The sequence below is a fragment of the Vicia villosa genome, linkage group LG7 (genome assembly GCF_029867415.1).
Source record: "Vicia villosa cultivar HV-30 ecotype Madison, WI linkage group LG7, Vvil1.0, whole genome shotgun sequence".
In the NCBI taxonomy this organism is placed as follows: Eukaryota; Viridiplantae; Streptophyta; class Magnoliopsida; order Fabales; family Fabaceae; genus Vicia; species Vicia villosa.
In genome coordinates, this window is record NC_081186.1 from 24477750 (window position 1) to 24490672 (window position 12923).

The window sequence follows — 12923 nt, forward strand, 5'->3', positions numbered from 1 at the left end:
GATTACGGATATGCATTTTTGGAACCACACAACAAAGAAGCAATTTCAAAAAAAATTAGAAACATAACCTATTTTAGATTGAAAAATGGAGAAATTTTTTAGAAACTTAAACTTGTATTGAAATCTTTTTAAAGTTTATATATTTTATATTATTAATATTAATTCAAGATTATATACAAAACATGTCTAACCACATAAGTACATCGTTGAATAAAAACTAAAATGAATCAAAACATGTTTCATCGGCTAAATCTATATCTATGAGTGATAACGCCTTTGACTTTTATTTATTTGATTCTCTTTCAATCTCGCTCTTGGTGAACTCTCGCATCCTTTCCAAAAAATGATCCGACCAAGTCTCAGCTTTTGTTGATGAATGAGTTGTCCACTCTAATGATGTGAGTGGTATATGGTATCCCGATTTCAAATAAACTTGAATAAAGCGTCGCATTTTCGAAAGTCACCCAATATATATAATACGATCATTTCAATTTGGAGGTGGGACAATGCACACTGGATTTTTTTTTTCCGAGAAACAATATCTTGTCAGATTAATACACACTCTTTCATATAGGGGTATTCGCGGTGCGGTTTGGTTCGGTTTGAGCATAAAAGTCATCCTAACCGCGAGATAAAAATGCATGCGGTTCGGTTTGGTTCGGTTAATTTTTAAAAAGTCATCCAAACCAAACCAAACCAAACCAATGCGGTTACGATCGGTTCAGTGGGCTGCGGTTTACACCATAAAATAAAAATGTACAGAAATAAAAAAAGGAAAATAATTCATTCTTTCATACATATATTACAGTACCATTAAAAAGAAGTTTTTCATACTAATTACCCCAAAATAATTCATTCTTCCATACATGTATTTTACACCAAAATTACTACCATATAAGTGTATCATGTATTTTACAGTACCATACTATGTATTTTACATATACTACATACTAAATTACTAATATATCTTCAGTTATTCATACTACATACTATATACAGTTTTTCATACAAATAAACTGCATACTAACTAATAAACTACATACTACATATACAAGTATCATATAACTTCAGTTCTAAATATTAATACAACATTACAACTTCAGGACTAAATATTATCAGTACTACATATACACCAAATGCTTCTCTAGAATGAGTGAGAGAGAAATCAGAGAATAAAGTTGAAATGTTGAATAGGAAGAAGAATGAAAGAATAGTGAGTCACGTGACGTGAGTGTACAATATTGCAATTGGATTGGAAATATAATAAATTAATTATATAAATTCAAAAGTTTAGTTAAATATGCGGTTCGGTTCGGTTTGGTTTGGTTTTGCAAACCGAACCGAACCGTGCGGTTCGGCCCAAAAATCATCCAAAACCATCCAAAACAAACGCGGTTTTTGCGGTTTTCGGTTCGGATTGGTTTGGTTTGCGATTTTCCGTTTGGATTGGTTCGGATACGATCACCCCTACTTTCATATGTACTTGCTATAAGATGATCTGTTTTCGAAAAACACATCCATTTATCATCCAGTGCCATCCATTAATGCCGGTCTGTAGGAATTCATACAAAATCCAGAAATTCATTTTTGGACACAACATAACTTTTATAGCTCAAAAACAAAATTAACGTGAGTAACGGAGAATGAAATAAATGATCTTTACCTTGAACTTCAATGTATTTTACTCTTTTAATATGATGAAACACAAGACAAATTTTTGTGTGGATATCTTGACTGAGAATGAAAGAAATTTTTTGATACGAAGAGAGCCTTGTTGTGAAATTTTTTTGGTAAACTTTATTCATTAAAAACGGTAAAGGTTAGAGAAAAAAAAAAAGTGTTGTTTGTAATAAAAAAGAATTCAATATGAACCAAGCGAGACATTCTTTATTTATTTTATTTTTTAAAAAGGCCAAACCCACAACCGAAACCGAATCCCAATTAATGGAACCATGTTTCTGATGCTCCGACCCGTTTTCCCCTTTCCCTTCAACAACACCAGCCCTATTCTAATCGGGTCCAACCCAGATTCCACCGCACCATAATCGGGTCGTCTCTGTCTCCCTCTCTCCACCTCTCAAAACCCTATCGTTTTCTTCCGGATCATCCGATCGGACCCAACCACCGTTCTTCCCTCGATCTAAGTAAGACTCCCTCTCTCTCTTTCTTCAATTCATCTTTCTCTTTTGCAATTGCATCATTTCGTTGTTAAATTTACGATAACTACTGAAACAGTATTTTAAATTGCAACAGTTGTATAATAACATGTGTTACAAATTTTTATTTTTGTTTTTGGTTTTTCTGTTATCTTTTTTTCTTGTAGATTGAGATTTTTTTGATGAACCTTTTCAGTTCTTGGTTTTAATTTGCAGGCATACGCAGTTTTTTTTTTTTTTTTTTGTAATGTCTATGTACCGTAATTGAGGATTATTGTGTTATTTTTGTTCAATTATTACTTGTACATTTTTTATCTGTTGAAATATTTGTAAGATTTTAAATTGAGGTTACTCTGGTGGTGATATTGTCCACAATTTCGGCTTTGTGGAGTTGTGGCATCCACGGCAATTAACAACATGGCTGTTACATTACAGTTGCATCATATGTTCTTGATTTGTAGTTTGCTTAGGTTTAATGTCTTCTTCATGGTGTGGTTCTTTTATTTTTGTATGGGTTTAGTTGACAAGGTTTCCCTAACCCCAAGGATTGGTCTGTTGGTGAAGACTTGGGTCTTGAGAGTATGCTTCTTTTAAGGTCTCAAGTTGGAATCCCACTCATGCTAACAATATTTGTGTTGGGCCAGTAACTACCGAGCTTTGCTCTGGCTTTAAAGGGGTCTCTGCCAGTGGACAATGAGATTGGTCCCCTTGGAATAGTCAGCCTCAAGGCCGGATACTAAGTTTAAAAAAAAAAACAGGGTATCCTTAGCTTCTGAGTTGATTACGTGGGTCTAGACTTTAAAGTTTAGTTAGTTTCAATCTAGATATGTCTAGTTGGTTCTTGCCATGTAAGGACTATGCTATCATTAATTCGATCTCTCACTTTTGAGTTGTGTTTTAAATTTCTGCCCACAATGTCAATGTTAAGTTTTCACAAGTTTCTTCTATTGTAATTGTATACACATTAGTCATATTTCCCCCTATTTTCTATGATTTCAAGGCTAATGGAACTGTGACTTGAATTTAAAATCTTTCTTTTGAGTGATGTGATGTAACTGGGTCAGCTTTTTAGTATCTTAATTCAGTGATTTTGACGGAATTAACTTAAAATTGGCTTATCACTTTATGTCTCCGTTTTCTCCCCTTCATTATTCACCAAAGGCTGACAAGCACTTGACTTTTTTTACTGGGTTCCATATACCATTTTTGTTTAATCCTTTGCTACTGCATTTTATTTTCAATTTGAGTTATTTCTTGTATAACTTTTTCTGTTTTGACGTGTCACTTTGTTTTGTATGACATGCAGATTAAGTGTACTCTCAAGCCTATCTGATGGAGGTATCAAATGATTCAGGCACTAAGAAACCAAAAAGATTGACGTCTGTTGTCTGGAATCACTTTGAAAGGATTCGAAAGGCTGATATATGTTATGCTGTTTGCCTACATTGCAACAAGAGACTTAGTGGATCAAGTAACAGTGGAACCACTCATCTAAGAAATCACTTGATGCGGTGTCTGAAAAGATCAAACTTTGACGTTTCTCAACTACTTACAGTAAAGAGAAGGAAAAAAGATAATACTGTCAGCCTAGCAAACATCAGTTTTGATGAAGGTCAGAGGAAAGAAGAATATATAAAGCCAGCATTCGTCAAGTTTGAACAGGAACATAAGAAAGATGAAATCATTAACTTTGTAAGTAGTAAATTTGATCAGGATAGGAGTCAACATGATCTTGCTCGTATGATCATATTACATGGATACCCATTGACTTTGGTTGAACAAGTAGGATTCAAAGTCTTTGTCAAGAACCTCCAGCCTCTCTTTGAGTTCTTGCCAAATAGCAACTTAGAGGTTTCTTGTATAGAAATCTACAGGAGGGAGAAAGAGAAAGTGAGTGAGATGATAAACAAATTATGTGGCAGGATTAATCTCTCAATCGAAATGTGGACTTCGGCAGAAAACACCTCATTTTTGTGTCTATCTGTGCATTATATTGATGAGAAATGGACATTGCAGAAGAAAATTTTGAACTTTCTTACACTTGAATCTTCTTACACTGAAGACTTGCTTCCTGAAGTGATTATCAAATGCCTTGATGAATGGGATATTGACTGCAAGCTATTTGCGTTGACTCTTGATGATTGCTCTGTTGACGATGACATCACTCTCCGAATCAAAGAGCGTGTTTCCGAGAAAAGGCCTTTCTTTAGTACTCGACAAATACTTGATGTACGCTCTGCAGCACATCTCATAATTTCCATCGTTCAGGATGCCATGGATGCATTGCATGAGTTGATCCAAAAGATTCGAGAGAGCATCAGATACATTAAAAGTTCTCAAGAGGTTCAAGGAAAATTTAATGAGATTTCTCAACGTGCTGGGATCAATTCTCCAAAGGTCTTAACTCTTGATAATCCATTACAATGGAATTCTACATATATCATGCTTGAAACTGCACTCGAATACAGGGGTGCTTTTTCACTCCTCCAAGAACATGATCTCTCCTACTCATCAAATCTATCCGATGAAGAGTGGGAATGGGCTAATTCTGTTGCTGGATATTTAAAACTCCTTGTTGAAATCATGAATATCTTCTCAAGCAACAGATTTCCTACAGCGAACATATTCTTCCCTGAGATCTGTGACATTCATATTCAATTAATTGACTGGAGCAGAAGCTCTGACAATTTTCTTAGTCCCATGGCTTTGAAGATGAAAGCCAAATTCGATAAGTACTGGAGCAAGTGCAGTTTGGCTTTAGCTTTAGCTGCAGTCCTAGATCCCCGGTTTAAAATGAAGTTGGTCGAGTACTACTACTCCTTGATATATGGAAGCACTGCTTTGGATCGTATCAAGGAAGTTTCTGACGGTATCAAAGAGCTTTTCAATGCATATTCTATATGTTCGACAATGGTTGATCAAGGCTCAGCCTTGCCTGGAAGTAGCTTACCAAGCACCAGTACTGGTGCCAGGGATAGACTAAAAGGCTTTGACAGATTCCTCGAGACATCACAGAGTCAGTCAATGACATCAGACTTGGACAAGTATTTAGAGGAACCGATATTTCCTCGTAATTCTGAGTTTAGCATCTTGAACTGGTGGAAAGTCCACATGCCCAGATACCCGATTTTGTCTATGATGGCACGAGATGTTCTTGGGACTCCAATGACAACTTTGGCACCTGAATTGGCATTTAACACAGGAGGCAGAGTGCTTGATTCTTCTCGCAGTTTGCTGAACCCAGATACACGAGAGGCTTTAGTATGCGCACAAGATTGGATCCGAAATGAATCAGGAGGTATGTTCTGCACCCGTAGAATAATCCTAAATTCCTAATTCATAGCTTATGTCTTATGCATTTGTGCTGTTTCTGACATCTTATCAGATTTTAATCCAACCCCACTCCATTCTGCTCCACCTCTTCTCCTTGAATCAAGTTAATGTTTCCGAGGTACTCTTCTGTGAAACTTGTATCATATGATTGAATCTCTCCACTTTCCGTTGTTAAACATTAATATTTCTACTTATTTATGATCAATGTCAGGAGGTACCAAAGAAGCTATCTTAGAATTGTTAACAGTACTGTTGTTCTCCTATGTCATTTCTTGCTTGGAGGTGATATACTATGTAAGAAGCAATGTATATTCTTAGAATAACCTAGTTTTTTTTATCGGAGTTTCATTCAGATGAATCCCATTTTGTATAGAGGGTTGCATACCCTTTTGTTATCAAAGTCTTCCCATGAATGCTTCATTGTTCCTGCAATAACGCTGCTTAAAGTGAATGATCTTAATGAATGAGATCTTCAACAATTGCATTATGGCATAGTAGTTCCATCTACTACTCTATTTACTCAAGTTAAACTTATATGCATTATGGCATAGTTCCTACAATAGGGCTGAAGCAAAATTATGTGTATATCATTGTTCAAAAATTAAGATTTTTTCTTTACCCACCTCCCTATGGGGGTCACCCCCAGCGAAAACTCCATTTTACCCTACTTCGAAAATGCATTTCCGAAATATTTTTTTTTAAAAATTTTTCCAGACTTCGGAAGTGCATTTCCGAAAAAATCCCAAAAATTGAGATTTTGACTAATTCGGAGATGCATCTCCGAAACAATAAAAAAAAAATCTAAAAAAATCCCAAAAATTAATTTTTAGAATATTAATTAATTCACATATCATAAATTTGATATAATTTATGAGTAATGAATAATAATAATTATATATTTTGATATAATTTATGAGTTATGAATAATAGCTATTATATATTTCTATCCTGATTCATATTTTAAAATTTAAAATAATTTTAATTAAAAAATTAAAATAATTTCACTTACAAAATATGTTATAATTTTTTATTTATATATTTATAATAATTGTTATATATTTATAAAAAAAATGAGTGTTTTAATTTATAATAATATATTAGTAATTTATCCTGTTTTTTGAATTAATATATCAGTAATTTGATTCAAAAAAAAAATTATAATAATTATTATATATTTATAAAAATTATTATATATTTATATATTTATATAATAATTATTATATATTAATTAAAAATATATTTATATATTTATATAATAATTATAAAAATTAAAAAAATGAGTGTTTTAATTTATAATAATTATTATATATTTATATATTTATATATTAATTATTACATATTTATATATTTATATATTAATTATTATATATTTATATATTATATATTTATATAAGTTAAAAATTATTTTTAACTTTAAAATTGTTTAGGAAATTTTGATTCACCTTGATTTTATTGATTAACCTTCATTTTATTGATTCACCTTGATTTTATACCTATTAATTGTATTGATTCACCCTGATTTTAATTTTTTAATAATTATTGAATTCTTTCGGAAGTGTATATCCGAAACATTCCAAGACCAATTTGGTCTGGGAATATTTCGGATATGCATCTCCGAAGACACCCCCTCCCAAAACTCCCAAAAGAAAAAGGTGTTTTCGGAAATGCATCTCCGAAAACCCAAAAAAGAAGTGTTTTCGGAAATGCATCTCCGAAAACACCTTTTTTTCGTGTTTTCGGAAGTGCATTTCCGAAATAAAACAAATTTTGAAAAAAAAAAAGCGATTCGGAAATGCATTTCCGAAGTGAGGGTATTTTGGGTTTTTCACCGGAGGTGATCTAGAAAAGAGGGAGGTAGGGAAAGAAATTTCCAAAATTAAATCAATCATGACTTTTAACTTGATTAATATTTTAATTATTTTTTTTTAGATTTACACACTTTTTAATCAAGCTGAATAAGTACTATATCGAGCGTTTGATTTGCTAAAAAATAGGTACTGGACATGACAATTTTTTTTGTACGCTGTTTGATGCAGAAATTAATCATGGTACTGAACATAGACAAAACCATGAATTCTTATCCCCCACTAAATCATGGAACAACTTTTTGTCCCAAGAAAAAATTATCAAAAAACTATCAAAATATTATTTTTTACTCTCTTTCTCATTTAATATTTTAATTCGAATATTAACATTTTATATATCAATAAAGAATATCATAATAAAAATTAAATAATTTTAATTCAATTCATCCACATATCAAACAAAATAGAGAAAAAAAATCTCTATTTATCTTTTATCCTCTCTTATTATTTAATATTTTGATTCATAAATATCAACATTTAATATATTAATAAAAAATTAGAATAAAAATTATATTATTGTGTCTACTGCAATAACATGTTAAACAAAGTGTGTAAAAAAATTATCTCTTCATCTTTTTTCCTCCTTATCATTATTTAATATTTTAATTTATAAATATTAATATTTTATATATTAATAAATAATATTATAATAAAAATTATATTATTTTATCTGGTGCATAGATATATTAAGCAAAATTGAAAAAAAAAATTATCTAGTACTTTAACCATCAAATACATGACAATACAAAATATTGTCTTGTACTATTCTGTACAGTCTAGTACTGTTCTGTTCGGTATTTCTTATTTTACAAATCAAACAAACCCTATAATCTTTATTGATTTTGTAATATTTAGACATTAATTTATATTCTAGATTAATATTAGACCAAGGCGACCCTACCAGCAAAAGTCAGTTACTTTAATAGGCCCAACGGCCCAATGTTACCCATTCCACATTTCTTATAAAAAGTGTTTTTTTTTTCTTAGAATTCACTTTTGCATAGATAAAAAGTGTTTTTTCTTCTTGAAATACTCATTTGGATAGGAAAAAACGTTATTCTTTTCATGTATACTTCCAAGTAATAGTGTAGGGTGAGAAAATTTGGACCTTTTTATAAGAGAAACTAGTTAGAGACCCGTGCTGTCGCCCGGGTGCATTATTTATGGTGTTGTATTTTTGACCGAATTGTATATGTAAAATAAAAATTAACCATTTAAAAAAATTTTTACTAATAAAATATTAATAGTGTGAAAATTAGTTTAATTTAAAATAATGATCCACAAAAAAATTTTAAGATATGTCAAGTAATGAAGAGCAAGGGAATCTATAAGAGAAATGCTAGAATGACACAAAAACCTACAACTACACTGTATATATCTACTTTTCAGCATATTTTTTTGTATTTTTTAATAATATTTTTGTTGCTTTGGTTTTTGTGTCATGGTAAAATAGTTTGAAATAATTGAGGTGTAGAGATTTCAAGTGTCAACGTAACAGATCTATTTTTATAATATTTAAAAATAATTTATAATATAAGAAAATTAATGGCTTTGGAAAAGTCTACAATACTCTTATTTGATTTTTTGCCACCACATTAAAATTGTCTTTATTTGGTCTTTGCATCATAAAGTTCTTAATTTTATTATTAAAATAATGCAACCCTTATATTTTATCAAACTTAACAAATCTCTTTCTATTCTCTAATTTTTTTTCTCCTTCATACTTTCTCACTTCTTTCCTCCACACAAATTTTTCTATTATTGATCTATATTTTTTTATATACGAAATATGATATTTATAATCCAAATATTTTATATTAAAAAATGGAATACAGATAAAATTTATTCAAAAAATTTATTATTGATCTAAATATTTTCATATACGAAAAATTTAATATTGATCCAAAACCCTAAACAACATAATAAGAGTATACGAAAAAAAATTTATTATTTACGGAAAATTGTATTTATGATCGAAATATTTTTTATTCAAAAATGGTATACGGGAAAAAATTTACTATTGATCTAAATAGTTTTATATACGAAATTTACTATTGATCCAAATATTTTTGTAAATGATACCTAAACAAAAATGGAGTCTATATACAAGAAAACAATATATTATTGATCTAAATATTTTTATATACAAAAAATGTTATTTATGATCCAAATATTTTTTATTCAAAAATGGCATAGGCCAAAAAATCTATTATTGATCTAAATATTCTTATATACGGAAATTTAATATTGATCAAAATATTTTTGTAAAAGATACCTAAACAAAAATAATATTTGTATACAGAATATAATCTATTATTTAAGAAAAATGATATTTATGATCCAAATTTTTTTTATACAAAAATGGTATACGAGAAAAAAAATCTACTATTGATCTAAATATTTTTATATACGAAATTTACTATTGATCCAAATACTTTTGTATATGATACCTAAACAAAAATAAAGTCTGTATATGAGAAAAATCTATTATTAATCTGAATATTTTTATATACGAGAAATGGTATTTATGATCAAATATTTTTGATTCAAAAATGGTATACGGGAAAAAATCTATTATTGATAAAAATATTTTAACATACGAAAATTTAATATTGATCCAAATACTTTTGAAAATAATACCTATACAAAACTAATATTTGTATACGGAAAAAATTCTATTATTTACGAAAAATGGTATTTATGATTAAAGTATTTTTTATTTAAAAATGGTATATAAAAAGTGGTATACGGGAAAAAATCTACTATTGATCTAAATATATTTATATATGAAATTTACTATTGATTCAAATATTTTTGTAAATGATACCTAAACAAAAATTAAGTCAATATACAGGAAAAAAATCTAATATTGATATAAATATTTTTATATACGGGAAATAGTATTTATGATGAAATATTTTTATATACGAAAAATGATATTTATAAGCTAAATATTTTTTATTCAAATATGGTATATAAAAAAAATTATTCCAAAAATCTATTATTGATATAAATATTTTTATGAACAAAAAAAATGAAGTTTGTATATGGGAAAAAAATCTATTATTGATCTAAATATTTTTATATACGAGAAATGGTATTTATGATAAAATATTTTTGATCCAAAAATGGTATACGGGAAAAAATCTATTATTGATCTAAATATTTTTATATACGAAAATTTAATATTGATCCAAATATTTTTGTAAATAATACCTAAAAAAAATAATATTTGTATATAGAAAAGAAATATATTATTTATGAAAAATAGTATTTATGATAAAAATATTTTTTATTCAAAAATGGTATATCAAAAATGGTATACGGAAAAAAATCTACTAATTTTTATATATGAAATTTACTATTGATTCAAATAATTTTGTAAATGAAACCTAAACAAAAATGAAGTTTGTATACGGAAATTTTTTTTATTATTGATGTAAATATTTTTATATACGAGAAATGGAATTTTCGATCAAATATATTTGATTAAAAAATGATAGATGGGGATAAATCTATTATTAATCTAAATATTTTTATATACGAAATAATCAATTATCTAAATATTTTTTTCTTTTTTAAGATTTTATTTAAAATAAATGATATATCCAAATGCGCATAACAGAACAGAACCCGTGCGTATGCACGGGTTTGTTACTAGTTTGTGATATGATGAATATTGTAAAAATAATAAAGTGAAATGGAGTGAAGCAGAATGAAATATAACGAAACAAAATATAATGAAATTAATATCTTATTTTATTGTTTGAGTATTTTATGGTAGAATAAACCAATTCTGTCATTTCGTTTGTATCAGATAATACAAAAAAATGATAGAAAATGATAGAATGAGATGAAATGCATTCAATGAGTTCTCCTCCATTTTATTTTTTAGTTAATTCAAACAATATAAGATAAGTTCATACTATTCTATCAATTCAAACATAACTTCGATCACCAAAATCACCTTGGACAATCACAAAACAAATATTTTAAAAAAATTACTAGAAAATATAGAAAAATTCTTCACCCACCTCCTAACCTTCTTGCCCACCCCTGGTGAATTTACCACACAACCCCTTGTTTCGGAAGTTCATTTCCGAAAAGGTACTTTTTTTTGTTATCCGAAAACGTGTTTTTTTTAATATAAAATATTGATTTCGGAGATGCATCTCCGAAATAAAGTTACTTTTCAAAAAATGTGGTGTTTTCGGAAGTTCATCTCCCAAGGCACCCCCTTGGAGGAATTCGGAAATGAACTTCCGAAATATTCAAAGAGCAAATTGGTCTTTGAATGTTTCGGATATACACTTCCGAAATAATTAATAATTATTAAAAAAATTAAAATCAAAGTGAATCAATACAATTAATAGGTATAAAATCAAGGTGAATCAATAAAATGAAGGTGAATCAATAAAATCAAGGTGAATCAAAACATCCTAAACTATTTGAAAGTTAAAAATTATTTTACTAACTTATATAAATCAAAAACATTTTAATTCCATAAGTAAATTTTGAATTATATAGAATTAAATATAAAATTTATTCATTAAATAAAATTAAGACAAATTTTTTTTTAATTTTTTTAAACTAAATAAAAAATTATCTCATTTTTAATTATGAATCAGAATAGAAATATATAAATATATAATAATAATTATTAATTTTGTAAGTGAAATATATAAATATATAATATAAAAATATATAATAATTAATATATAAATATATAAATATATAATAATTATTATAAATTAAAACACTCATTTTTTAATTTTTATAATTATTATATAAATATATAAATATATTTATAATTAATATATAATAATAATTATATAAATATATAAATTAAAACACTCATTTTTTTAATTTTTTTTGTAAATACATAATGATTATTATAAATATATAAATAAAAAATTATAACTCATTTTGTAAGTGAAATTATTTTGATTTTTTTAATTAAAATTATTTTAAATTTTAAAATATGAATCAGAATAGAAATATATAATAATTATTATTCATAACTAATAAATTATATCAAAATATATAATTATTATTATTTATTACTCATAAATTATATCAAATTTATAATATATAAATTAATTCATATCCTAAAATTAATTTTTGGAATTTTTAGATTTTTTTTTTCGGAGATGCATCTCCGAATTAATCAAAATCCCAATTTTTGGGATTTTTTCGGAAATGCACTTCCGAAGTCTGAAAAAATTTTAAAAAAAAAATATTTCGGAAATGCATTTCCGAAGCAGGGGTAAATGGGATTTTCGCTGGGGGTGACCCCTATAGGGAGGTGGGTAAAGAAAAAACCAAAATATATTACATCAAGATCAAGATTAAAGGAGAGGATGAGTATGTGATATTTACTAGAAAATATATTCTATCAATTCTTTTTTGTGCTTGGACCTCTTTATTCCCAACAAAAAATGACCTAGTTGAGAATAAAATAGAGAATGAGAATGTGATATTTAAATCTTAACCATTGGTGCATTACTTTTTCTTGGTGCATACCGTGTGTATGTTGACTCAACAATAATAAAAATGAATAGCTTTTGAA

General features: G+C 27.9%; 1 protein-coding gene across 1 annotated transcript; it reads left to right on the forward strand.

The window, feature by feature from the left end:
- Positions 1-1918: 1918 nt before the first annotated feature.
- LOC131620398 (zinc finger BED domain-containing protein RICESLEEPER 1-like) lies at positions 1919-6244 on the forward strand. Its single transcript, XM_058891467.1, has 4 exons — positions 1919-2144; positions 3463-5454; positions 5542-5607; positions 5701-6244. Exons 2-3 carry the CDS (start codon positions 3489-3491, stop codon positions 5595-5597), a joined length of 2022 nt encoding a protein of 673 aa, XP_058747450.1. The 5' UTR covers positions 1919-2144; positions 3463-3488; the 3' UTR covers positions 5598-5607; positions 5701-6244.
- Positions 6245-12923: the final 6679 nt, after the last annotated feature.